General features: G+C 45.6%; 1 protein-coding gene across 1 annotated transcript; it reads left to right on the forward strand.

Moving 5' to 3' along the window:
- The first annotated feature begins 2,451 nt into the window (after positions 1–2,451).
- LOC142313203 (oocyte zinc finger protein XlCOF8.4-like) lies at positions 2,452–15,243 on the forward strand. Its single transcript, XM_075352188.1, has 6 exons — positions 2,452–2,552; positions 6,212–6,391; positions 7,119–7,236; positions 7,318–7,382; positions 7,464–7,581; positions 11,977–15,243. Exons 1-6 carry the CDS (start codon positions 2,472–2,474, stop codon positions 12,894–12,896), a joined length of 1,482 nt encoding a protein of 493 aa, XP_075208303.1. The 5' UTR covers positions 2,452–2,471; the 3' UTR covers positions 12,897–15,243.
- Positions 15,244–27,251: the final 12,008 nt, after the last annotated feature.

Below are 27,251 nucleotides of genomic sequence, written 5' to 3' on the forward strand. Positions count from 1 at the left end.
CTGGTGCCCTCACCATCTCTATAGCAGATTCCTCAGATTTGTAGGATAAGTGGTCTGGTGCCCTCACTGTCTCTGGAGCAGACTCCTCAGATTTGTAGAATCAGATGTCTGGTGCCCTCACAGTCTCTGGAGCAGACCTCTCAGATTCTGTAGTGAGTCATAAATCCTCCTGACAGATTTTTTTCCTGTGTGGACAGAATCAAACATTGTAATGAATTTGTATTCCCATATCCTTCGACGGTTCTGTGATCTGAAGTTGCCTTTTAATATGACAACTTTCATGTAGTTTATGTTGTGTCCTGGAGCACAGAAATGTTTGGCCACAGGTAAATCTTTTTTTTTGTCTGTAATTGTATGGCGGTGAGCCATCATCTGCTCTCTCAGCCTCTGTCCTGTTTCTCCAACATAAAAAACCCCAATAGGACAATTAGTGCACAGGATTAATTACACCACATTGGAGGAGGAATATGTTAATGTCCCAGGAATCCTATAGTCCTACTATGTGTTAGGGATCTGTATTCGGTCTATGGTCTTCATACGCATTAAGTTAAATCAGCGGCAAAAGAAGAAGAGTGAGCGGCCCGAAAGCAGTTACAGCTGTGCAGGAGATTTGGTAAGTATAGCGCACTTGCTCTAATCCCCTTATTCCTTCTACCACCATTTTTAAGCATCGGTTTCTGGTCCCCATAGACTATTATATGGCGTCCGCCCAGATGTCTGGGATCAATTCCGGGCTGGTGCTTTTTTTTTTCTTTTAAGTCCGATTATTTCTGCCGATCCCAGATATCTGCGAGTTTGCCCATCACTAGCTATAAGAATTGATTCGCTGCAGACATGAAAAAAAAAACATTTTGATTGTTCAAATCGTCAAGAAAAAATAAGCAGCGTGTGCATAAGGATTTAGAAATCTCATTCACTTTACTGGTTCTCTAAAGGGGCGACATTTTTTAATTATTTTTCATCAAAAACACATTATGTGAATGAGCCTCAAGGAGGGCATGTGCCCACGACATCATTGTTCAGATGCAATCCGCCTCAAAAGCAGCGCAAAAAAATGAACATAGTGCACAGCAATGTAAAAACGACACTGCTGCAGGGTTTGAAAACTATTAAAAGTGACATTTATGAAAGTATAGAGCAAAGAGTGAAATGACTGGAAGAGACCTTGCAGGAAAATGAGCGCCGTCACTGCCCTGCAGCAGTTTTGCCTTGGAAAGCGTGGGAGTTGGCAGGCAAAATAAAAAATAAAATTAAACCCCACAAAGTTGTATGACTCATGCACGTACACATTCACAGCTCCTGGTTTTGCGACTCTGTAGTTCTGCCACACTCCTGAGGTGGCGCCATTCTTATGAAGTTTTGTTGTCACAATACAATAGTTTTCTTGAAAAATCTTCCATTCCGGCTGAATTTCTTTATATGCTAATGGTGAAAAAGGCTCAGACTTTTTTAGTTTTTTTTATTTTGACACCTGCACCATCGCCAGTATTTTCCCCCTTACCTGGGATTTTGCTGCTCTTCTTCTTTCTCCTTCTTCTCTTCTTTCTCCTTCTTCTCTTCTTTCTTCCTCTTCTTCTTTCTTCCTCTTCTTCTTTCTTCCCCTTCTTCCTCTTCTTCCCCTTCTTCCTCTTCTTCCCCTTCTTCCTTCTTCCTCTTCTTCCCCTTCTTCCTCTTTTTCCCCTTCTTCCTCTTTTTCCTTTTTCCTCTTCTTGCTTCTTCTCATTTCTTCCTTCCGCCTCTTCTTCCTTCTGCCTCTTCTTCCCCTTCTTCCCCTTTTCCCCCTTTTTCCCCTTATTCCTCTTTTTTTCCTTTTTCCTCTTCTTGCTTCTTCTCATTTCTTCCTCCTGCCTTTTCTTCCTTCTGCCTCTTCTTCCTTCTGCCTCTTCTTCTTTCTTCCCCTTCTTCCTCTTCTTCCCCTTCTTCATCTTCTTCCCCTTCTTCCTTCTTCCTCTTCTTCCCCTTCTTCCTCTTTTTCCCCTTCTTCCTCTTTTTCCTTTTTCCTCTTCTTGCTTCTTCTCATTTCTTCCTTCTGCCTCTTCTTCCTTCTGCCTCTTCTGCCTCTTCTTCCCCTTCTTCCCCTTTTCCCCCTTTTTCCCCTTTTTCCCCTTATTCCTCTTTTTTCCTTTTTCCTCTTCTTGCTTCTTCTCATTTCTTCCTCCTGCCTTTTCTTCCTTCTGCCTCTTCTTCCTTCTGACTCTTCTTCTTTCTTCCCCTTCTTCCTCTTCTTCCTCTTCTTCTTCCTTCTGCCTCTTCTTCTTTCTTCCCCTTCTTCCTCTTCTTCCCCTTCTTCCTTCTGCCTCTTCTTCCCCTTCTTCCTCTTTTTCCTCTTCTTCCTTCTTCTCATTTCTTCCTCCTACCTCTTCTTACTTCTGCCTCTTCTTCCTCTTCTTCCTTCTGCCTCTTCGTCTTTCTTCTCATATCTTCTTCTTCCCTACAAAATAGGATCCTCTCAGGTGACTGACCTGTCCAGTATGGATCGAAACAGAGACGGAAAGATGGCGGAGAGGATATTACACCTCACCCTAGAGATCCTCTTCCGGATTACAGGAGAGGTGAGAGACTCTGGTGACGTCACATCATTATCTATGATAGAGATGAGGGAATTGATACTAATAGAATTGATTTTGCTGTGGATTTTAAGAAATCTGCCAAAGTAGGTGATTTTTTTTTTTTAGGTGATTGACTAAAATGGCAGCTACCGTATGCTAGATAAGAAAGAGAAAATCGCTAAACAACATCACATGACCCCGGGTGCATTTCCCCATAATGATTTGCAGCTATAGCACAGCAGCCAATCAGGAGGGATTATAGGTGTGATGTCACTGCCATTATAACAAGCCAAGTGAGAGATGCTGCAGCCACTTTGTGAATGGGGAACGATGTCACTGAGCTCAGACATGGAGAGACATAATACACAGAATATACCGGATACAGGCAGTGTGTGACAGCAGGGAGGATAAGTGTGCAAGGAGAATTTAAATTGTATTAAAGGGAGAGAGAAGAGAGTCACTGTCTGATACTATTGGGCAGAGGGACGGTAGAGGGAGAGATAGGAGAGTCACTGTCTGATACTGTTAGGCAGAGAGGGACGATATATGGAGAGCGGGGAGAGTCACTGTCTGATACTGTTAGGCAGAGAGGGACGATATATGGAGAGAGGGGAGAGTCACTGTCTGATACTAATGAGCAGAGAGGGACAATATATGGAGAGAGGGGAGAGTCACTGTCTGATACTAATGGGCAGAGTGGGACGATATATGGAGAGAGGGGAGAGTCACTGTCTGATACTGTTAGGTAGAGAGGGACGATATATGGAGAGAGGGGAGAGTCACTGTCTGATACTATTGGGCAGAGACGGACGGTAGAGGGAGAGAGGGGAGAGTCACTGTCTGATACTATTGGGCAGAGTGGGATGATATATGGAGAGAGGGGAGAGTCACTGTCTGATACTGTTAGGTAGAGAGGGACAATATATGGAGAGAGGGGAGAGTCACTGTCTGATACTATTGGGCAGAGACGGACGGTAGAGGGAGAGATAGGAGAGTCACTGTCTGATACTATTGGGCAGAGAGGGACGATATATGGAGAGAGGGGAGAGTCACTGTCTGATACTGTTAGGTAGAGAGGGACAATATATGGAGAGAGGGGAGAGTCACTGTCTGATACTATTGGGCAGAGACGGACGGTAGAGGGAGATATAGGAGAGTCACTGTCTGATACTATTGGGCAGAGAGGGACGATATATGGAGAGATAAGAGAGTCACCGTCTGATACTATTGGGCAGAGAGGGACGATATATGGAGAGAGGGGAGAGTCACTGTCTGATACTATTGGGCAGAGAGGGACGATATATGGAGAGAGGGGAGAGTCACTGTCTGATACTAATGGGCAGAGAGGGACGATATATGGAGAGAGGGGAGAGTCACTGTCTGATACTAATGGGCAGAGAGGGACGATATATGGAGAGATAGGAGAGTCACTGTCTGATACTATTGGGCAGAGAGGGACGATATATGGAGAGAGGGGAGAGTCACTGTCTGATACTAATGAGCAGAGAGGGACGATATATGGAGAGAAATGAGAGTCACTGTCTGATACTAATGGGCAGAGAGGGACGATATATGGAGAGATAGGAGAGTCACTGTCTGATACTAATGGGCAGAGAGGGACGATATATGGAGAGATAGGAGAGTCACTGTCTGATACTAATGGGGAGAGACTGTCTGACTAAGTGGGATTTCCGGTGTTGTGCACAGAGGTGCACACCTTGTCAGACGCTACAGATTCATGAATCTGACTACAGCACACCCTCTCATTAACATAGGCGAGAACAATGTTAGTCTTGATGAATCAGGCCTAAAAGGTTTAGCTGCAGTTTTGTATTAACCCCTTAATGACCGTGGGCCGTAACTGTACGTCCTAACCTATATACACATGAGGTCAAAATTGTTGGCACCCCTCGTTTAATGAAAGAAAAACCCACAATGGTCACAGAAGTAACTTTAATCTGACAAAAGTAATAATAAATGAAATATCTATGAAAATGAACAAATGAAAGTCAGACATTGCTGCTTTTCTGCCACCACAGAATTTTTTATAAAAAAAAAATAAAACTCATGAAATCGGCCTGGACAGAAATGATGGCGCCCTCCTCGTCTCCTTCCTTCCTCAAGAGTAAACTGTTCCAGTTGTCTTGGGTTTGAAGGTTGCTTTTTCCAGACGTTTCAGCTCCTTCCAAAGATGCTCAATAGGATTTAGGTCAGGGCTCAAAGAAGCCACTTCAGAATAATCCAGTGTTTTCCTCTTAGCCATTCTTGGGTGTTTTTAGCTGTGTGTTTTGGGTCATTATCCTGTTGCAAGACCCATGACCTGCGACCGAGACCACGTTTTCTGACACTGGGCAGCACATTTCTCTCTAGAATCCTTTGATAGTCTTAAGATTTCATCGTACCATGAACCCCTGTGCCAGATGCAGCAAAGCAGCTCCAAAACATAACAGAGCCTCCTCCATGTTTCACAGTAGGGACAGTGTTCTTTTCTTGATATGCTTCATTTTTCCGTCTGTGAACATAGAGCTGATGTGCCTTAGCAAAAAGTTAAATTTTTGTCTCATCTGTCAATAGGACATTCTCTCAGAAGCTTTGTGGCTTGTCAATATGTTGCTTGGCAAATTCCAGTCTGGCTTTTTTATGATTTTTATTTTTAACAATGGTGCCCTCCTTGGTCATCTCCCACGAAGTCCACTTGAGCTCAAACAACGACAGATAGTGCGATCTAACACTGATGTATCTTGAGCTTGCAGTTTATCTTTAATCTATTTAGAAGTTTTTCTGGGCTCTTTTATTACCATTTGTATTATCTGTCTCTTTGATTTGTCATCAATTTTCCTCCTGCGGCCACGTCCAGGGAGATTGGCTACAGTCCCATGCAACTTAAATTTCTGAATAATATGTGCAACTGTAGTCACAGGAACATCAAGCTACTTTGAGATGGTCTAATAACCTTTACCTTTCACATGCTTTTCTATAATGTTCTTTCTAATCTCCTGAGACAACTCTTTCCTTTGCTTCCTCTGGTCCATGTTGAGTGTGGTACACACCATGTCACCAAACAGCACAGTGAGTATCTGTAGCCCTATATACTGGCCCACTGACTGACTACAAGATTGTAAACACCTGTGATGCTACTTAGTGGACACACCTTGATTTAACATGTCCTTTTTGTCACATTAGTTTCAGGGGTGCCATCATTTCTGTCCAGGCCTGTTTCATGAGTTTTATTTTTTTTTAAAATTCTGTGGAAGCTGAAAAGCAGCAATGTCTGGCTGTTATCTGTTCATTTTTATTGATTTCTTATTGCCTTTGTAAGATTCAAGTTATTTCTGTGACCATTGTGGGTTTTTCTTTCATAAAACGAGGGCGAGGGGTACCAACAATTTTGACCACGTGCAGGTATAATCATCGGCGGCTGCTGCAGGCAGCTGCCGGTGATCCCCGCACATGTCAGCTGTTTTGAACTAGGAGATCTCAGTATCATACACAACTTTTCATGGTGTTTCAAGGCTTTGGATCACTTTTGATTGATAGCAAACCGATTTGCTTCTAAATGACTTTTGGTGTGAATCAACTCCAAATGAAATTTGTTAATTCGCACATCTCCATGGACTCTGGAAATGTCTGTAGTGATATTATTAATGTCTCTCCATACACAGGATTACACGGTGGTGAATAAGATCTCTAGTAATCACTGTCAGGCCCCGGTGTCTGAGGGATGGGGAGGTTCTCTGAGCCAACTCCCGGGGTCTCTCCCGAACCCCCGGATACATGAGGACATCAATGACCAGAAGATCCTAGAACTCACCTACAAGATGATTGAGCTGCTGACTGGAGAGGTGACACTGCTGGGAATGCTGGGACATTATACAGTAACGCTGTCATGATTGACTCCTGGCTCAGCTGGAGCTGAGCCTTTTTTTTAGTTTCACTTCTAATGCAGGTCACGTTAGGGGTTAATCCTTTCTGCCTCGTTCTGGAGGTCAGGCTGCTTTATTAGGGCACTGTTTCTCTTGGACTTCGCCAGTGATACTTCTGGCTCTGCTGTGTTCTGCTCTTGAGTGACCTGTTGTCTGCCCTGCCCCCTCCTGACCTCCGTGTTCACCTGACCTGTTAACCTCCTCTGTTGTCTGTTTCCATCAGTGTCTCTCCCGCTGTCTCCCTGTTCGTTCCTTATCTGTTTACCTTAATTCTGTCTTGTCTTCCCACTCCCCCTCGCTTCTAGGCTCTGATTTCCCGGCTACTGACTATTTGCTTCCCTCTGACTACGTTTAGACTTTGCTCTTGTGTACTTACAAGACCTCATGTTGTGACACGGCTTTCTGACGATTCTACTGCCATCTGGTGGGCTTGACTAGTATTACCTCTGCTAGGGAATTCCCTGCTGATACGTTTCCTCCACTTTTACGCCCCCTAGTGATTTACCAGCTAACTACCTTTTCAGATAGTTTCAGGAATCCTCTCAGTCCCACATTACTGCGCTGTACTGCTATTGTACATCTTAGAGTACAGCGTGACAAATGCTATGAAGGGATCGGGGGATGACGGTATCATTGTATGTATCAGGTTCCTATAAGGTGTCAGGACGTCACCGTCTATTTCTCCATGGAGGAGTGGGAGTATCTAGAAGAACACAAGGATCAGTACAAGGAGGTCATGATTCCCCAGCCCCACACATCACCAGGTAATAGACAGGACTAAATACACACGGCCTATAATTATCTGTATGTAAGGAATTAATTGAGTCCTTTATGTGTTTCTCCAGTTCTATCCAGTAAGAGGACAACACCAGAGAGATGTCCCCGTCCTCTTGATCATAGGATTTCTCAGGTTAATTATCTCTTCTGATCATCTAACATATTCCACTCCACGTCTCTGATTATATGGTGACTTACAATATTTATTTCACAGCTTTTCAACCAAGATGAAGCTCTGAACCATAGTGATTTTCCAGACATAAAAATTGGAGAGGTCTATGTCTGGAGAGAGGAACAGTGCAAAAAGGAGATCCCTACCGATAACGGCTCCGGTGAGTGGTAAATGCAACGAAGAGTCACAAAGTCTAATAATTCACAGTCTTTTGCATTTTTTTTCTTTTAGCGGACTTCTAAATTTCTTGTAATAGTTTTTTATTTTATTTCTTTTATTTAATCTTATTTTTATTAATTTATTTTTTATACCAGTTTTTTTCACTAGTTGGGAACCATTCTTATCTGCAAAAAAATAAATAAAAAATATATATACTGTTTGTGTGTATGTGTGTATATATATATATATATATATATATACACACACACACAGTATATATATTTTTTATTTATTTTTTTTGCAGATAAGAATGGTTCCCAACTAGTGAAAAAAACTGGTATAAATATACAGTCATGGCCAAAAGTTTTGAGAATGCTACACATATTAATTTTTACAAAGTCTACTGCTTAAGTTTTTCTAATGGCAATTTGCATATGCTCCAGAATGTCATAAAGAGTGATCAGCTTAACAGCAATTACTTGCAAAGTCAATATTGGCTAAGAAAATGAACTTTAACCCCCAAAACACATTCCAACATCATTGCAGTCCTGCCTTAAAAGGAGCAGCTAACATTGTTTTAGTGATTGTTCCATTAAAACAGGTGTGGGTGTTGATGAGGACAGGGCTGGCGATCAATCAGTCATGATTAAGTAAGAATGACACCACTGGACACTTTAAAAGGAGGCTGGTGCTTGGTATCATTGTTTCTCTTCAGTTAACCATGGTTATCTCTAAAGAAACACGTGCAGCCATCATTGCTCTGCACAAAAATGGCCTAACAGGGAAGAGTATCGCAGCTACAAAGATTGCACCTCAGTAACAATCTATCGCATCATCAAGAACTTCAAGGAGAGAGCTTCCATTGTTGCCAAAAAGGTTCCAGGGTGCCCAAGAAGGACCAGCAAACGCCAGGACCGTATCTTAAAACTGTTTCAGCTGCGGGATGGGACTACCAGCAGTGGCGAGCTAGCTCAGCAATGGCAGCAGGCTGGTGTGAGTGCTTCTGCACGCACTGTGAGGCGGAGACTGCTTGAGCAAGGCCTGGTTTCAAGGAGGGCAGCAAAGAAGCCACTTCTCTCCAGAAAAAACATCAGGGACCGACTGATATTCGGCAAAAGGTACAGGGAGTGGACTGCTGAGGACTGGGGTAAAGTCATTTTCTCAGATGAATCCCCTTTTCGCTTGTTTGGGACATCTGGAAAACAGCTTATTAGGAGAAGAAGAGGTGAGCGCTAGCACCAGTCTTGTCTCATGCCAACTGTTAAGCATCCGGAAACCATTCATGTGTGGGGTTGCTTCTCAGCCAAGGGAATCGCACCACTCACAGTCTGGCCTAAAAACACAGCCATGAATAAAGAATGGCACCAGAATGTCCTCCAAGAGCAACTTCTCCCAACTGTCCAAGAGCAGTTTGGCGCCCTACAATGCCTTTTCCAGCATGATGGAGCTCCGTGCCATAAAGCAAAGGTGATCACTAAATGGCTCATGGAACAAAACATAGAGATTTTGGGTCCATGGCCTGGAAACTCCCCAGATCTTAATCCCATTGAGAACTTGTGGGCAATCATTAAGAGACGGGTGGACAAACAAAAACCAACAAATTCTGGCAAAATGCAAGCATTGCTTATGCAAGAATGGACAGCGATCAGTCAGGATTTGCTCCAGAAGTTGATTGACAGCATGCCAGGGAGAATTGCAGAGGTCCTGAAGAAGAAGGGTCAACACTGCAAATATTGACTTGCTGCATTAACTCATTCTGTCAATAGAACCTTCTGGTCTCATAATATGATTGCAATTATATTTCTGTATGTGATGTAAACATCAGACAAACACAACTAAAAACCAGAGGGCAACAGATCATGTGAAAATATAATTTTGGTGTCATTCTCAAAACTTTTGTCCCTGACTGTATATATATAGGTTTCAACTACATTTGCTCTAATTCATATGAAACTCCTAAAGGATTCACTTTTTTTTTTTTTAAACAAGGTGATTTATGGGGGTTTTAGCGTATAGACTTCTGAACTGCATTGGTCCCTAAAGTTTATTTTTGAAAATTTGGATAATTGCTAATAAGCTTAAAGGGAACCTGTCGGGTTGAATATGAGCAGTTCTGGGTGCATATTGCTAATCCCTGCCTAACTGTCCGTATATATACCAGCCTAGATAGAGATCTTTAGAAAAAGGATTTCTAAAGATCTTTTACCTTATGCTAATGAGCGAAGGGACTAGTCCTAAGTACGTTATATCCCCCGACTAGTCCGTCCTCTTAGCATGGTACCACGTCCACATGTACTAACATACTAGCACCTGTATTTGCTGTGGCCTTGCTTCTGAATGCCGGGCACTTCTTGTCATGCGCAGTATGAAGTCGGTTGTATACATCCCGGCTTCAGAGAGATCTACTGTGCATGACTGGAAGTGTCGGCCATTTGAAAGCACAGCCACAGCAAATACAGGTACGCGCGTCACCACTCGTGATGCTTCATTTAATAGCATGTTAGTACACCCCTTTGGATGTGCTAACATGCTAAGAGGGCGGACTAGTCGAAGGATATAACGCTATTGGGACTAGTCCCTGCGCTCATTAGCATAAGATAAAAGATATTTAGAAATACTTTTTCTAAGGGGTGCTTCACACACAGTGAGCTCGCTGCCGAGATCGCTGCTGAGTCACGCTTTTTGTGACGCAGCAGTGACCTCATTAGCGATCTCGCTGTGTGTGACACTGAGCAGCGATCTGGCCCCTGCTGCGAGATCGCTGCTCGTTACACACAGCCCTGGTTCGTTTTCTTCAAAGGCGCTCTCCCACTGTGACACACAGATCGCTGTGTGTGACAGCAAGAGAGCGACAAATGAAGCGAGCAGGGAGCAGGAGCCGGCGTCTGGCAGCTGCGGTAAGCTGTAACCAAGATAAATATCGGGTAACCAAGGTGGTTACCCGATATTTACCTTAGTTACCAGCCTCCGCAGCTCTCACGCTGCCTGTGCTGCCGGCTCCGGCTCTCTGCACATGTAGCTGCTGTACACATTGGGTTAATTAACCCGATGTGTACTGTAGCTAGGAGAGCAAGGAGCCAGCGCTAAGCTAAGCGGTGTGCGCTGGTAACTAATGTAAACATCGGGTAACCATACCCGATGTTTACCTTAGTTACCAGTGTCCGCAGCTTCCAGACGCCGGCTCCGTGCAAGCGCAGCGTCGCTTGCACGTCGCTGCTGGCTGGGGGCTGGTCACTGGTCGCTGGTGAGATCTGCCTGTTTGACAGCTCACCAGCGACCATGTAGCGATGCAGCAGCGATCCTGACCAGGTCAGATCGCTGGTCGGATCGCTGCTGCATCGCTAAAGTGTGAAGGTACCCTAAGGATCCCTTTATCTGTGCTAGTGTATACAGGGACAGTTAGGCAGGGATTAGCAATATGTACCCAGAACTGCTCATATTCCACCCGACAGGTTCCCTTTAAAAGCCAGAAAAAACATTCTAAAAATCCCTAAGCAAAGATGATAATTATTTATTCACACATTGCTGTGTGATTATCTATTTTAAAAGTAATTGATTTAATATTTTGAAAATTTCCTATACATTTATTTTTTTTTATAAGAAGGTAACACAAAATATGCGCAAAATACGTACGAAAATTTACCATCAAGTAAAATACAATGAGTTACAAGAGAACAGTCTTAGGAATCACTTAAAGCCTCGTTACAAGTAGTGATATCGCTAGCGAGCGTACCCGCCCCGCCATTTGTGCGTCACGGGAAAATCGCTGCCCGTGGCGCACAATATCGTTAGGAGCCATCACACGGACTTACCTGCCAAGCGACGTCGCTGTTGCCGGTGAACCGCCTCCTTTCTATGGGGGCGGTTCATGCGGCGTCACAGCGACGGCACACGGCAGCCGTCAAATAGAAGCGGAGATGAGCGGGCCGAACATCCCACCCACCTCCTTCCTTCCTCATTGCCGACGGCCGCAGGTAAGCTATAGTTCGTCGTTCCCGAGGTGTCACACATAGCGATGTGTGCTGCCTCGGGAACGACGAACAACCTGCGTCCTCAACAATCAACGATTTTTTGAAAAGGAACGACGTGTCAACGATGGACGATTAGGTGAGTATTTTCCATTTTTACCGGTCGCTTGATGGTGTCACACGCAACGACGTCGCTAACGATGCCGGATGTGCGTCACGGAATCCGTGACCCCGGCGATATATCGTTAGATATGTCGTTGCATGTAACGGGGCCTTTGGATAAGGGCAAACATTTCAAAGTTATTACCACAAAACGTGACTCGTGCTAGAGTTTAAAAAAAGGGGGCAAAATAGGCAAGTCGTTAATTGAATATGGTTTTATTAGAAATAACACAAGAAATAACAAAAACATATTTTGTTCTTGGCAGATGATAGTACCATGAGCTCGGAGGAACATCTTATACCTTCAGATTTTAAAGCAGATGATTCTGGTATTAACAAAGACACATATGACGAGCAGGCTACTATCCCAGATATACCCTCAGCCCTTCTCAATGAAGATCTATCATCTGAGCCTTTTCAACAGGTCCTATCTACTCCTTCATCACAGACTGGTATAGAAAATAAAATTCACAGTAGTGGTGATGAACATCAAAGATCACACAAAATAGACAAGTTATTTACATGTCCAGAATGCGGAAAATGTTTTAGTCATAAATCGTATCTCGCTAAACATTTGAAAACTCACACAGGGGAGAAGCCGTTCTCATGCTCAGTATGTGGGAAATGTTATAAGCAGAGAGGGCATCTTGTTAAACATCACAGAAGTCACACATTGGAAAGGTCGTATTTATGTTCAAAATGCGGAAAATGTTTTAGCCAGAAATCCGATCTTGTTGGACATCTAAGAATTCACACTGGGGAGAGGCCATTTTCATGTTCAGAATGTGGGAAATGTTTTACAGTTAAATCCAATCTCACTAGACATAAGCGATGTCATACGGGTGAGAAGCCATTTACATGTACTGTATGTTGGAAAGCTTTTGTGGAGCAATCAGGTCTCATGGAACATTTGAGCGTTCACAAAGGGGAGAAGCCGTATTCATGTTCAGAATGTGGGAAATGTTTTACAGGGAAATCAAATCTGTTTAGTCATCAAAAAACACACACTGGGGAGAAGCCGTATTCCTGTTCTGAATGTGGGAAACATTTTTCCCGTAAAACACATCTTCTCAGGCATCAAGTAATTCACTCAGTAGTGCAGGTATATTCATGTTCTGAATGTGGGAAAAATTACACCCGCAAACCAAATTTTCTAAGACATCAAAAAACCCATGAAAATGGGTAATCATTTTCTTTTCACACATGACAGCACTATGAGAGAGAGGGGATCCATCCACCAATGCACAATGTAGGAAACCTACAAAATAAAAGAGCGGAACCTCTCCCCGTATCAGTTGGTTTCCCGACTTTGAGGAGGACCCTACATCCAGAGTGTCCTGCTGTGGAATGAAGATAGAAGTGTGCCGCCCCCGTGCACAGCAGCCGACGCTGCTCGAATCCGGACCTTTTCCTTGGGCGGTGGCTCGAGGGTCTCCGGACCCGGGGGTCTCGCGGACACGCCCGAATAAATAGGGGGGATGTAGTTATACGGGCTAGGCCATAATAACTTCGTGACGCCACCCACGGTGTGTGGTGAGGTGAGACACCACTGCTGCTGTTGAGGGGCACTCGGGGGCGATGTTGTGCAGCAACTTGTTAACCCCTCCGTGGGTAGGGATGGTGGCCCCGGGACCCAGTGGCTCAGTGCAGGGGATGATAACCACAGGGAGCGTTGTTGTGTTCACTTTTAGTAAAAAACACGAGTCTCTAGTATACTAAGGTGATGGTGGCCGGTGCCGCGGCCAGTTGCGTTCGGGTCTCCCACCCGGCTGGTGGTCTCTATCCTCTTCCTGCACTGTTTGTGTAAAGTGGACTTTCCCGGTGTGAAACTCAGGAGTCCGCTCCTGGCTGGATGTGGCCTAAGGAGCCATACCCGCAGACGCTGGCCCATGGGATCTATGGGCCCTGGCGGTGACCTCTTATCCCTAATCGGTGAGCTGTTGTCTTCTATGAGGGACTTTGGGTGGGACAGGACCTCTAGTCCTGGACTCAATCGGTTAATTAGCTGGTTCCAGTTGTTTCTGGTGCCATCTTCAGGGTCCGAGTACCCCCCTTTTGTGCTACGGTTTCCGGGTCGGTTCCCCGTGTCGGTACCGTCGGGCTTCAACCCTGTCCCGGTCCACCTCGGTTCTGCCAAGCCGTCTTCCCGTCTCTTGCTGATGGAGACCACCGTCTGCCTCCTAGCCAGTGGCACCAGGGCTCCTACCCTGGTACCGTTCAACTTGGACTTCACCGCTGGAGCTACCCCTAGCTCCAACCCACACTCCACTCCAAACTGAACTTCACTACAGAGCAGACTTGACTGAACTAACTGTTTTCCCGCCCCGGGCTGTCCAGACCCCTGGGTTGGCGTGTCCCAACAGCCTGGTCACGCCAACTGGTGTGTCTAACTGTACCTAAGGGGGGGTGACTAGGGTTTACTGGTTGGCTGAATGTTGCCTTGTGAGGGAAGGTGTTATGCAGGGGCCTACTTGTGACTATCTGGTTTTGCCAGGGCGTCACAGAAGATTAGGAATTTCTTTAACTAAGCCAGGTCCAGTCACCTGGGAGAATGGCTTGGTGCCTTATTGGCTGGAGCAGAGGTCCAGGAATTGCCGCAGCACGTCCATCAGGTGCTCTTACTAGCGTGCAGGCGGTGGCGGCATTTCCCTGCGTCTGCCGGCTGCCATGTTGTTCCTAAATTAGCCCTCGAGCCAGTCACAGACCAGAAATTGTAATATTATAATATAGGCTGTCCTGGAAACATGAGCCCAGAACCAGTCTTAGAAAAAGAGAATTGTACACATGTGGAGATCAGTTTATGCTGATTGTGTTGTTAGGAAAGGCCTAGGACGAGTGTGCCAATACTTAAAGGGGTGGTTCACTACTCAGCATACTGGTCACATATGTGGTTCACTACTCGGCATACTGGTCACACATTGATTTAAACCTCATAAAGAAGGCTTTTCTTAAATACCTTGCTAAGTCAATTGTGCCTCTGATCAGCGCTATTGCAGTCCACTCATCCCCATCAGGTGATCCACCCTTGGCTCTGTCACTTCTGGGATCTGGTGATGTCACCTCAACTTCCAGTTGACCCAACATTACCGAGGCGGGCCCCGGTCTCCGTGAGTGAGTGGGCTGTGGCCCAGCACTCTGACTATTCCTAAACCTGGTCCTGAATGCACTAACAACCCTCGAGGAACTACAAGTTCCAGCGTAAGCAATCCAGGTTTCCGTCACAGAGGTGTACCGCCTCTGAGATACATACCGGCCATTCACTATATAGCTGGTCGCTACCTCACAGTTTATGTTATGCCTTATCTATATATCCATGACTATTTATTATCGTGCACTTTGAGTATTTTGTGCATAGCTACTAGACCATTATTTCCATCATGTCCATAACTTTACTGTCTCACATTCCCATCTTATATTTCTCATTTTGTGACCATACTTGGTTACAATTTTTTATTATATATGGTTTCTTCAGTGTATGTATGAGAAAGGTCTTTGATTGAAGTGTCACGTTTATACACTTACCAATAAAATAAAATCACCATTTATTACATATTTTGACTGTCTTTTTATATTTAATTTCCAATGACGTTACTTACTACTGTACGGCTGTAGACTTAGCAGCAGTGCTTGGAATGCTGAGCTCTGTATAACCCCGCCCACATCACTGATTGGCAGCTTCCCATGTACACTAATAGCAAACTACCAATCATTGGGAGAGGTTGTGGTTACACAGATTAATTGGACTGACCTGCATACAACACCTAGTCCAGCAGTGATAATCTCCTGGTGATAAAACAATGATGTGAAACAGTAAACTGCTGAGCAAGTGACACCTCCCTTGAATCAGTCTGTCGGCCCGTACATCATGCTGCTGTCAGATTAAGTAGTTAAGAAACAAAAGCCAATTTTGCATGTTGCTATTCAGGGGCGGACAGATCATTGGTGTAACCTGGGCAGCTGCTCAGGGTCTAACAGGTAAAGAGGCCACTAACACCTCCCAAGGATGTAGAGGTTTTTTTATTATGATTGACCTGCCAAGGGCTTATATTGTCAAATAGACCCAATGAAGAGTCTCTAGTTGAAGGTGGTACGGAAAGATGACAACCTCAGAAAATAGTCCGGATACAGGGCCATACTGAGTGCAGACAATCAGCCTCCATCTCTTGGCATCAATGACGTTGTGACAAAGGGTCTCTACCAACATAATTTTCAGTGGGTCGAAGTAGAATGAATTGTTCCCTCAGGTCACTGCAATTAGTTGACAGTACAATAAAGCACATTTTGTAGTTATTGGTACATTTTGTAACGACATGGACTCTCATGGGTTAACGTTTCTTAAAATCCAGCCAGACAGCATGATAGATTGTCTATAGATGGGGGAGAAGTCCCTCATTGTTTTTACAAGACTCTTGTTGACTCAATGTAATTGTGTTGGCCACTGAAAGCTAGACTATTGTTCTCCAGACATTTCCAGTAACCATTGTATTGTAGTTGTGTATTGATAATGTAATTACCTTAGTAGCCATTGTCTAGTCAGTGGCTCCCAGTTTACATGTACACCCTCAGCCTTTCTAAGCACATCATTTAAATGAACATTGTCCATGCAGCTTGAAATTCCTCCAATGGGAGAAGCAATCTTGTCCAACCAATCGATGAGGACGCAGTGTATCCAAGGGGAAGGTTGTGGCTATAAAAAGGACTTCTTTAAGCCACCAGTGTTGTTGATGGTTGATGGATTCAGTCTAAGCTCTTTGGAGCTGACTGGAGGATCAGGACATCTTATGGCTTCAATCTAGGGACTCCGGATCCGGTTGGAGACCATATCCACAGCCTAGGGATTTCGACTCCGGCTGCCAGGATTTTAACATCAAACCAGGACTACCTAAGGAGGACACTCAGGTTGGTACAGTTCAGTCACCTGTTGCAGACTTTGCAGACCTCAGACAGCTTGGAACCTGTGAGGCATGGACATTCTAAATCCCTGGTGAGCCAGCGGAAGGGTGAGACTCTGTTGCCTGTTACATTTGTGTGTTTTGCTGGTTATGCGTTATGTGCCGTTAATTGTTTGGGGATCCAATAAAGTCTAATTATTGTGGTTCCCTAACCCTGTGTTGTCTGAGTAGTGTTACGCCCACGGTTAAGGAGGCCGGCGTTCAGTTGGGATGAGCCCTGAGCCACGCTGTCTTTCTAAAGGCGGCGGGTTTTAGTGGACGAGAGCGCCCACTGAGCCCCGTGTCTCCACAATTGGTTGCAGCAGTGGGATACTATTCAGCCTGGTTTACCCAGGGGAGCTTCAGTGGACTGGTGTTTTCGGACACCGTCCAGGGCTCAACAACCAGGGAGGCACATAATCATACCCAGCAGGCCATAGGGGAGGCATTCAGGTTTCGGACGCTGCCATGTCCAACCCCACCAGCTCAGCCATGGGACAAGGACAAGAGAGGAGTTACGATCGCTGCAGTAAATGGCTGCTGCAGGATCTGTGCCGGAGGCGAGAGATTGTCTGCTGGAGCGCTGAGACTCGGTCGGACTTGATCCGGAAATTAGTCCGTTGGGATGCCCAGAATGATGCAGAGGACGATGAGGATCCCGCCGATATTGACCCAGAGGATTTAGACTATGTGCCACATCATGGATCTAGTGACAATCGGGAATCAACTTTGTCCAAGATGGCCCAAGCCACAGCGTTGTTGGATGCATTGGGGCCTAGATCCTCAAGAGAAGAGAGGGCTTATGTTCTGGAATATGTTTATGGGATTCCAGCTGCAGTACTGCTAACACCAGCCGGTCGAGAAGGATGGTCCCGCTACCCAGCAAAAGCTGCGCCAAAACAAAGGACTACAGACAGGGCCTGTGACTCTCCCAATCTATGGCGCTGTTATACATGTGGGCGCAATGGACATATAGATAAGGATTGTCTCCAAAACCGAGGCCGCATGCTTGGAGTCCGTCTGCCACTCCAACCAGTCAACATGTGCCGAGATGAACCAACGAGACCTGGGGAATGCTGCTCCCAAGAAACACCAATAGCTGAGGAAGTGGTTTATCCAGTCCACACCCTACGGCAGGCCGGACACCGTACACCAGCCAACCTCCATCCCCACATCCAGATGGTCAAGGTCGGTGATATACAGGCTCAGGGACTTCGAGACATTGGATCTTCCATCACTCTGGTAAGCCCAGTTGTTGTTTCTCCGGAAGACCCTTTACCGGATTCCCAATTGTCCGTCTCTCTGGCTCAGGGCCAGCGCTCAGACGTCCCTCTGGCATGTGTGCAGGTGGACCTAAGGACCGACCAGGGAGAGGTCGAGGTGGGGATTGTGAACAGCCTCCCCATACCTGTCATTGTGGAGACTGACCAGAGCAAGGCTGATGTGGAGCTTATGGACACCGTCCCCACACCAGTTATTTCGGGAAAGGACCAGGGAGAGGTTGATGTGAGACTTGTGAACAGCCTCCCCACACCTGTCATTGTGGAGACTGACCAGAGCAAGGCTGATGTGGAGCTTATGGACACCGTCCCCTCACCAGTTACTTTGGGGTCTGACAAGGAAGAGGTCCACATGGAGTTTATGGACAGCCTCCCCATACCTGTTGTTTCGGGGTCTAGCCAGGAGGAAGTTGAAGTGGGGTTCATAGATGGCCCCACCAAGCCTGTTGTTTCGGATACCACTCAAAGGGAAGTGAAAGTGGGGCTTGTGAATTACCTGCTCACACCAGTCATTTTGGAGAATGACCTAGTACAAGGACTATCCAGTCAGTTTGAAGAAATCATCACCTACCTCCAAGCCAAGCAGGACCCTGATGTGGATCTTCCTAACATCTTTTCCAGGGATGGTTTGCATTCCCGGTCTCCATCATCCACTTCTGAGCCAAGAACCGTGAGTAAGCCTAACCACACTGTGGCTATTGACTGGGGGAGGATTGATAGTGGGAGATTTGTGCAGGCCCAACTCATGGACCCCACCTTAGTGCTTGTCCACAATATGGCTGCTCAACTTGGGGGAGGTAATCAGGGGGAGGTGAATAGATGCGAGCCTCTGTTGCTGACCTCACCATTAAAAAGGACAATGCCGTCAAGAGGAGAAGGATGATCGGAAGCCTATCATGTCTGGCTAATATTAAGAAGGGGGAGGAATGTGACGACATGGACTCTCATGGGTTAACGTTTCTTAAAATCCAGCCAGACAGCATGATAGATTGTCTATAGATGGGGGAGAAGTCCCTCATTGTTTTTACAAGACTCTTGTTGACTCAATGTAATTGTGTTGGCCACTGAAAGCTAGACTATTGTTCTCCAGACATTTCCAGTAACCATTGTATTGTAGTTGTGTATTGATAATGTAATTACCTTAGTAGCCATTGTCTAGTCAGTGGCTCCCAGTTTACATGTACACCCTCAGCCTTTCTAAGCACATCATTTAAATGAACATTGTCCATGCAGCTTGAAATTCCTCCAATGGGAGAAGCAATCTTGTCCAACCAATCGATGAGGACGCAGTGTATCCAAGGGGAAGGTTGTGGCTATAAAAAGGACTTCTTTAAGCCACCAGTGTTGTTGATGGTTGATGGATTCAGTCTAAGCTCTTTGGAGCTGACTGGAGGATCAGGACATCTTATGGCTTCAATCTAGGGACTCCGGATCCGGTTGGAGACCATATCCACAGCCTAGGGATTTCGACTCCGGCTGCCAGGATTTTAACATCAAACCAGGACTACCTAAGGAGGACACTCAGGTTGGGACAGTTCAGTCACCTGTTGCAGACTTTGCAGACCTCAGACAGCTTGGAACCTGTGAGGCATGGACATTCTAAATCCCTGGTGAGCCAGCGGAAGGGTGAGACTCTGTTGCCTGTTACATTTGTGTGTTTTGCTGGTTATGCGTTATGTGCCGTTAATTGTTTGGGGATCCAATAAAGTCTAATTATTGTGGTTCCCTAACCCTGTGTTGTCTGAGTAGTGTTACGCCCACGGTTAAGGAGGCCGGCGTTCAGTTGGGATGAGCCCTGAGCCACGCTGTCTTTCTAAAGGCGGCGGGTTTTAGTGGACGAGAGCGCCCACTGAGCCCCGTGTCTCCGCACATTTTTCTGAGGTTCAATCTACAGTGCATGTATTAGCTACGGAAGCCTGGAGGGGGACAAGATTAGAGGAAAATCAAATGCATTTGGATTGTAATATACTGTTTTGGCCATAAGAGGGAGCAATAGTTCAGGCTCAAATTGAGGAATTTTTTTAGACTTGTGCACATTCTTTATTTGTCCACATGAGTAGTTATGTGTATGTTCACTTCCATGGAATGACAGTGTTTGATTTCCACCACTAGATGTTCCTCCGATCTTGCGGATAAGTCCACTTCTTTATTTGCATTTTTTTTTAAAGTCACTTTTTTGATTTTTTTTTGTCTTGTGGTATTCGATGACGTTTTTTGCATCAAATTTATCAAAATGGTACACGCGTTTCATGAATTTTGCATAAAATCACAAATGCTTTTTATTTTTTTGTATTTTAACCTATTTTACAAATACAGTATTTAGTGTGAAAGTTGTCTTGCTCCTCTTGTTGCAAAATTTGGATATCGAAATGCCTCCCTCAATAATGAACAACAAGCAGGCGAACACGTGCAATATATATATTTTTTTTTAAAAAAAGATGCAAATTAAAAAGAATAAAGGTACAGAAACAAAGGGCAACAGTGTTTACCCGCCCAGGCCACGGAATCAAATGCACGGGCAGGATGCAGAAAAACCCCTTAATAAAGATGGAGACAACTGATGCAAAACACTGATGGAGTGTCACGCTCCCGGTTCGACCGCGCCGCTCACCACCCGTCGTTCCAACCCCTGGGGTCCCCGCTCCCCGCCAAGCACGCTCTCCTGCTACTACCCCGTCCATACCTTTTCTCCGTCAATCCCGGCCCCACTCCGCTCACTCACTGCAGCCACCTGCGCCCCAGCGTCCTGCCTCTCCTCCTGTGGTCTCGGCTCTGACTTCCGGGTCACGGTCCTCACACATGCACACTAGGGGGCGCGCGTGTGCACTCACCTAGACTTTAAGGGCCAGCACTGCTGTCCGCAATATCACTAATAGTAACCTTGGGTATTTAAGACTTGCTACTCCCATGGCCAGTGGTTGTTCAACGTGTCCCTGTAGCTTGTCTCTTGTACTAGTTGTTCAGGTCCCTCTTTGCCTGTGCTTGGTGTAACTCTGTCTCTGCTTGCAGATCCTGAGTACTGTTCTGAGCACACACTCCAGCCTGATCCCGTTAACCTGCTCCAGTCTCCGGTTCTGGACTACAGCCTAGTCCCTGTTACCTGCACCAGTCTCTGTTCTGGACTTCTGCCTGATCCCGTTAACCTGGAACTGGTCCTGATCGGATTCTGCATCCAGTGACTCTTACTGATCCCGGCTTCCGTGCATCTAGGCCCTCTGCAGTTACGCGCCCGACAGTCCCTGTATAGGGGTTCGCTCGAGGCGGCGTTGCAGGGGAGTGCGGTGCATGGTCCAGCGGGTTCACTTCCAGGACTATCCTTACATGTAGCCACCACTCACACACTGCCAGTCCATGGAGGCGGTGATTGCCTGATGATAAAATTGTACACAAAATAGACTTGTATGGGGCGCCGTTCACACATGTAGGTGCAGTGTCTGGCTTACAGCCTATTACTGACGCCCATACTATTACGGTAGATTAGGCGGGCTGCCCAGCACTATATAGGTGCACTACATAGGAACGGAGACCCCAGTTTACAAGACCAACTTTACAGGGCCTGGCTGCATCCTGTATAAAGATATAAGTGCAAAATAATATATAATATATATGAGATATTAGTTGATATTTTGGTCAAAATACGGATGCTCGCAACTCAACGTCAAGGGTCCTCATGCTTGCGAGTCGCTACACTAAATTTAAGAGCTAAACTACAAAAAGAGGAATTAAATGTTTCCCCCCAAAAATCAGAAAAATTCACAGAAACAAAGGGCAACAGTGTTGCCTCTGTAGCGCCCCTGAAGCCATCAGGGTGCTACAAGGTTCTGCATCCCCACAAGGATGCAGGACCTACCCCCTTAGGGACCCAGAACCCCAGTGCCGGTAAACCCAAAAACCCAGGTAATCCCAGTTTTTCCCCAACAATCCCCCATACAATGGTACTTAGCTAGGGTCGGACCAATAGATGGCCGCCTAGAGGTGGAGCCACTCCAGTCCACTAGTTGACCAGGTGGGAGGGGCGGACTGTGGAGAGTGGACAGAGAGTGTCAGATTGGCGAGGAGTGAAGGTGGAAGCAAAGTGACGTCCTGACTCGGGTTGACGGTGACCTGGTACCCAGGAGATGTGGTTGCCGGTGGAGTACAGTGGAGTACTCCCGGAACTAAGCACCGACTGGGTACAGGACCCTAGGACAGGAAAGATCTTGAAGCCGACCTGTTAACACCTGCACAGCAAAGGGACAATCAAGGACCTCGCCGACCCTAAGAATCCAAAGACTCAGTAGCAAAGGGAGAACTGGGGACAGGACCAGAGACTCCAACCCCACAGGTCTCATGTTACCTTCAGGCGGATAGAATCCACCGGATGGGGACCCCCAGTGTTCCATACCACGGGGACCCATTTACTAGAGACAGGTGCAGGGGAAGAAGGTACCAGACAACCAGACTGGCACTGGGACGAAGGGGACCTAAAGGTGAAACCAGCCGGCCTCGGGCAACCAGTTACCACCAACCAGCAGTGAGTAAACCTGTTGCACTATACCTCTGTGTGGACTACCTACTTCTGATGCCCGCCCCAACACCTAGCCTCTGGGGCCCGGCCCTGCTTGCGGAGGGCCTAACACACAGGCTGCAATTACCACCAGTCCCAGCAGTGACATTCTGCAGCGGCGGCTCCACATATACAGCCGCAACACCGCAAGTGGCGTCATGTATGAACACTAGCCTAAATCCCTGTAAATACACCCCCATTACAAAAAGGGCCCAGGGCACGGAACCGGGCAACGGCCACTACCGCGACATTCCCAAGATAAACACTGCCCGGAACCAAGTACCCCACATCCCTGGGTGCGACAACTCCATCTTTATTAAAGGGTTTTGCTGCATCCTGTGAGTGCATTTGTTTCTGTGGCCTGGGCTGGTAAACGCTGCTGCCCTTTGTTTCTGTGACTTTTTGTGAATTTTTTGGGGGGACAATGTAATTCCTCTTTTTGTGGTATAGCCCCTAAAAAGAATAAGGTACAAGTTAAAAGTAGCACAAATGAGACAAAATAAATGGTGCAAATGCCATCAATCTGGGGTTTGAAGCTTAGGCATATTTAATTTGCAGACAGGCTGCAGTACACATTTCTACCACTAGATGGGGACTCAACCCATGGTATAAATGAGGTGAACGATGCAAAGGAGGCAGAATGAGTCTTCTGTACGAGTGTCTCTTGTTAATTTTTTTCTTTTTACTATCACACTGCTCACTCAGAGGTTGTCCGGTCTAAATGCATAAGTCTGCAGTTGCTCTATGTGTCACTATGTGACTGCAGACTTGTGAGACCTCATATCGTATGCACTCTGTGCTGTGAGGATTCGCCGGTTTCGGACCAGGGAATGGTGGTCTCGTGGCCATGAGTATGTAATATGCAAATAGAAGGGCACACTTGCATCGCTCGATACACTTGCATTAAGCAAGGTCTCTTGCCTCTAGTCGGACTCTGCATATCGCATACTCGCAGCCACGTGACCACCGCTCCCGAATCTGACACCAGAGGATATTTGCAGTGCACAGTGCATGTGATGTGAGGGTTCACAAGTCTGCAGTTGAGTGACACATACAGAGACTGTAGGTTTGTGGATTTTGACCGGACAACCCTTTTAAGGCTGGTTTCAGATGTCCGTGTTTTAGGTACGTGTGACATCCGTTTTTAACACTGATCTCACACGTACCCATGTTACCCTATTGTGCACTCTCACACGGCTGTGTTTTCACACGGACCGTGCGGCCCCGCTATTTCAGACGGAGACGTGCCCATTTTTTCTCCAGCAGCACGGATGTCACACAGACCGCACACTGATGTGATCCGTGTGACACGTACCGGAGAAAACACGGGTTTTTGAATAAAAAGATTTTCTATAGTTACCTGTTCCAGCGATTCTGTCTCTGCTGCCTCCCGCTCCTGACCCCCGCTCATTATTTTCATTGAATATTCACTGCGTTGAGCAGCTGAGAGCAGGGGCATCGCGGTGACAGCGCTGGAGACAGCATCGCCGAGGACAGCATGGCTGGGGACATCGCTAGTGACAGGTGAGTATCCTGCCAGCATTGTGTGTGCAGGGACGTCCAGGAGGTCATCGGATTTCCCAATGAACTCTGATGACCTCCTGATGACACCCCCGCGACAACTGCGCTACAGCGAGTGTCACAATGGTGACTTCCAGGGGTTCATGAGAGTTAATTGGGAACCCTGATGAGTCCCTGGATGTCACTGCACAAACTGCTGTATACTCACCTGTCCCCGGCGGTGCTGTCCTCGGCTGTGCTGTATCCATCCTGTCCCCGCGATGTTCCGGCTTCCAAATTCTCAGGTAGTGAATAATCAATGAAAATAATGAGCGGGGATCAGGAGCGGGAGGCAGCAGAGCCGGAGACAGCATCGCTGGATACAGGTAAATGTAGAACATCTTTTCATTACAGAGACACGTGTTTTACCCAGTACGTGTCACATGTATGCAAACACGGATGTCACATGTATGACACACGTATGACACATCTATGACCATAACCATGCGTGTGACTGGTACCTGATTAAACACGGACGTCTGAAACCAGCCTTAGGCCTCTTCCACACGTCAGTGATTCTGGGACGTTTGTGCTTTTTTTTAAACGTACCAGATTCGCTGACATACGCAGACCCATTATAATGAATGGGTCTGCTCACACGTCAGTGATTTTTCACTGCACGTGTCTCCGTGCGGCGTACCCGCGTGTCCATGATTGCCGCACGGAGACATGTCCATTTTTTTCTGGCATCACTGATGTCCCACGAACCACGCAGTGGTGTGATCCGTGAAACACGTGCCAGAAAAAAAACGTGCTTTTAAAATAAAAATCATTTTTACTCACCCGGCGTCCAGCGATGTCCTCTGCAGCCCGTGCAGCCTGCTGCTTCTAAGCCGGCTCATTATTGTCGCGCATATTCATGATGCACGACAGAGCCGACCCGGAAGCAGCTGCTGCAGGGGTCAGCGCCGGCCGGATGCTGCACCGCGGGAGCGATCAGCACCATGGAGAGCGGGAGCGGGCACAGGTGAGTGAATCTCTATGTGCAATCACGGGCCACGGAGAACGGAGCCCGGATTGCACTTAGACAACCCACGTGTGCCGTGATTCAAGCCACACGGAGGGACATGTGCGTGTTTTACACGCCAGTGAAAAAGTCAGTGTTTTTCACTGACGTGTGAAACGGGCCTTGGGCTGTGTGCATACAGTGGGGTTTTTTTTTTATTAGTTTTTTAGTGCAATTTTGTCACAAATCTGCAAGGAAATCCTTATGCCAGCAAAGTCAATGGGAATCCTGAAGGGCTGTGCACACATTCAGGATTTTTTCCTTGCAGATTTGTGTTGCAAAAAAAAACCTGCAGCATTTCAAATCTTTCTGCGTTTTTGGCTCTGTTATCACCATTAGGCCATGTGCGCACTTTGTGTTTTTTTCATGCATTTCCGCAGCGTTTTGAACTGCAGCGTTTTAATGCCAAAATGCATACGTTTTCATTTTCAAGCAAAGTCTATGGGAAATGGGGATTTCTTGTGCTGATAAAAACACAGCGTTTTAGTTGCAGAAAATTTGGCAAAAACTCAGCGTTTAAAGAAGCAGCATGTCAATTGTTTTTGCCATTTTGGCAGCGTTTTGCTAACATTGAAGTCAATGAAAAGTTACAAAACGCAATCTACTTCAAAATTCAAGCGTTTTACATGCTTTTTTGATGCAGAAAACATGCTTTTTGGACCAATTAAATGCGTGTGTTTTTGACAAAATATTAATGGCATGATATGTCCCTTTACACACACACATAGTCCGACAAATTTATGAAAATCAATAAATATGATTTTATGCATAAATATTAGCACACAGTTATCATTTTAATAAAATAAGCCATTTTTTGTATGAATTTAATCTTGATATTTGTTATCATTTTTTCCTTTTTTTTATAGTGTTTGTATTATTTAAACTTTATTTAGCATCGTATTTATAGTCAAAACGCATCTGATTTTAAGCAGTGAAAAAGCATGTAAATTGCGGTAAAAACGCAAGCGTATTTATAGCGTTTTTGTGGTCAAAACCAAATTTGACAAACCATTTCTGACAGTGGATGCGTTTAGAACTGCAACAACCTCGACGCAAAGTGCGCACATAGCCTTAAAACCAGTGGAGAAAAACACATTAATAAAATGTGGCAAATCACAGCAAAAACTTTGTTTTTCCTGCTAGAAGATGCAGATTTGATGCAGAAATTTCTGCAACCAAATCTCCAATATGTGCACATAGCCTAAGGCATTTCTAAAAGTCACAAATGATTAGTCTAAAACATCTGGATAAATCTGCATCCATAATGCCTAACAAAACAATAAAAATAAAAATCAATACAAAATCCAGGAGAATTATCCTAAATAAAAAAAGTCACTATTTTGAATAATTTTTACTCAAGAAAACAGACGCAAAGACAATTATGAACTGTCCCCTATAAGTTTAAAGACATATGGAAACTTGTAATGAGAAACACAATATGTAGTACATAATTAAAAAGTCAACAAAAAAATAAAAAAATGCTATTAGTATAAAATAGGGCATAGAAAATACGATACATTTATTGAGAATAAATTGAATAATAAAAAAATATTAGGTATATTCATGACAATAACCTGACAAATGCCTTGACTGTGAAATGTGCGCAGTATATAAAATGGAAAAAAAAATATTGAAGGAATCCAGCACTTTATTTCCAAATGTAGATAAAACATTCAAATTTATTGAAATATTCAGATATAAAAATAGCAAATATTAAAAACAGGATATCCTAGAAAAAACATAGAAATCCCACGCATTTTGAACCAGCATATCTGTGTGGTTCTTACTCATGACAATGTACGGATATTAGGCTTTGCTGGGCGTTTTCATATTTTTTTTAGCCTTAAGCGGGCTTTACACGCTGCGATATCGTTAATGAGTTATCGCCAGGGTCACGTCGTTAGTGACGCACATCCGGTGTCATTAACGATATTGCAGTGTGTGACACGTTCGAGCGATCTTAAACGATCGCAAAGGCGGCCAAAATCGTTTGCCGCGGAGAGGTCGTCCTGAAACAAAAAATCGTTCTCTGCATGTTAGCGATGTTGTTCGTCGTTCCTGCGGAACCACACATCGCTATGTGTGACACCGCAAGAGCGACGAACATCTCCTTACCTGCCTCCACCGGCAATGTGGAAGGAAAGAGGTGGGCGGGATGTTACGTCCTGCTCATCTCCACCCCTCTGCTTCTATTGGACGGCTGCCGTGTGACGTCGCT

The sequence above is a fragment of the Anomaloglossus baeobatrachus genome, chromosome 5 (genome assembly GCF_048569485.1).
Source record: "Anomaloglossus baeobatrachus isolate aAnoBae1 chromosome 5, aAnoBae1.hap1, whole genome shotgun sequence".
Classification (NCBI taxonomy): domain Eukaryota; kingdom Metazoa; phylum Chordata; class Amphibia; order Anura; family Aromobatidae; genus Anomaloglossus; species Anomaloglossus baeobatrachus.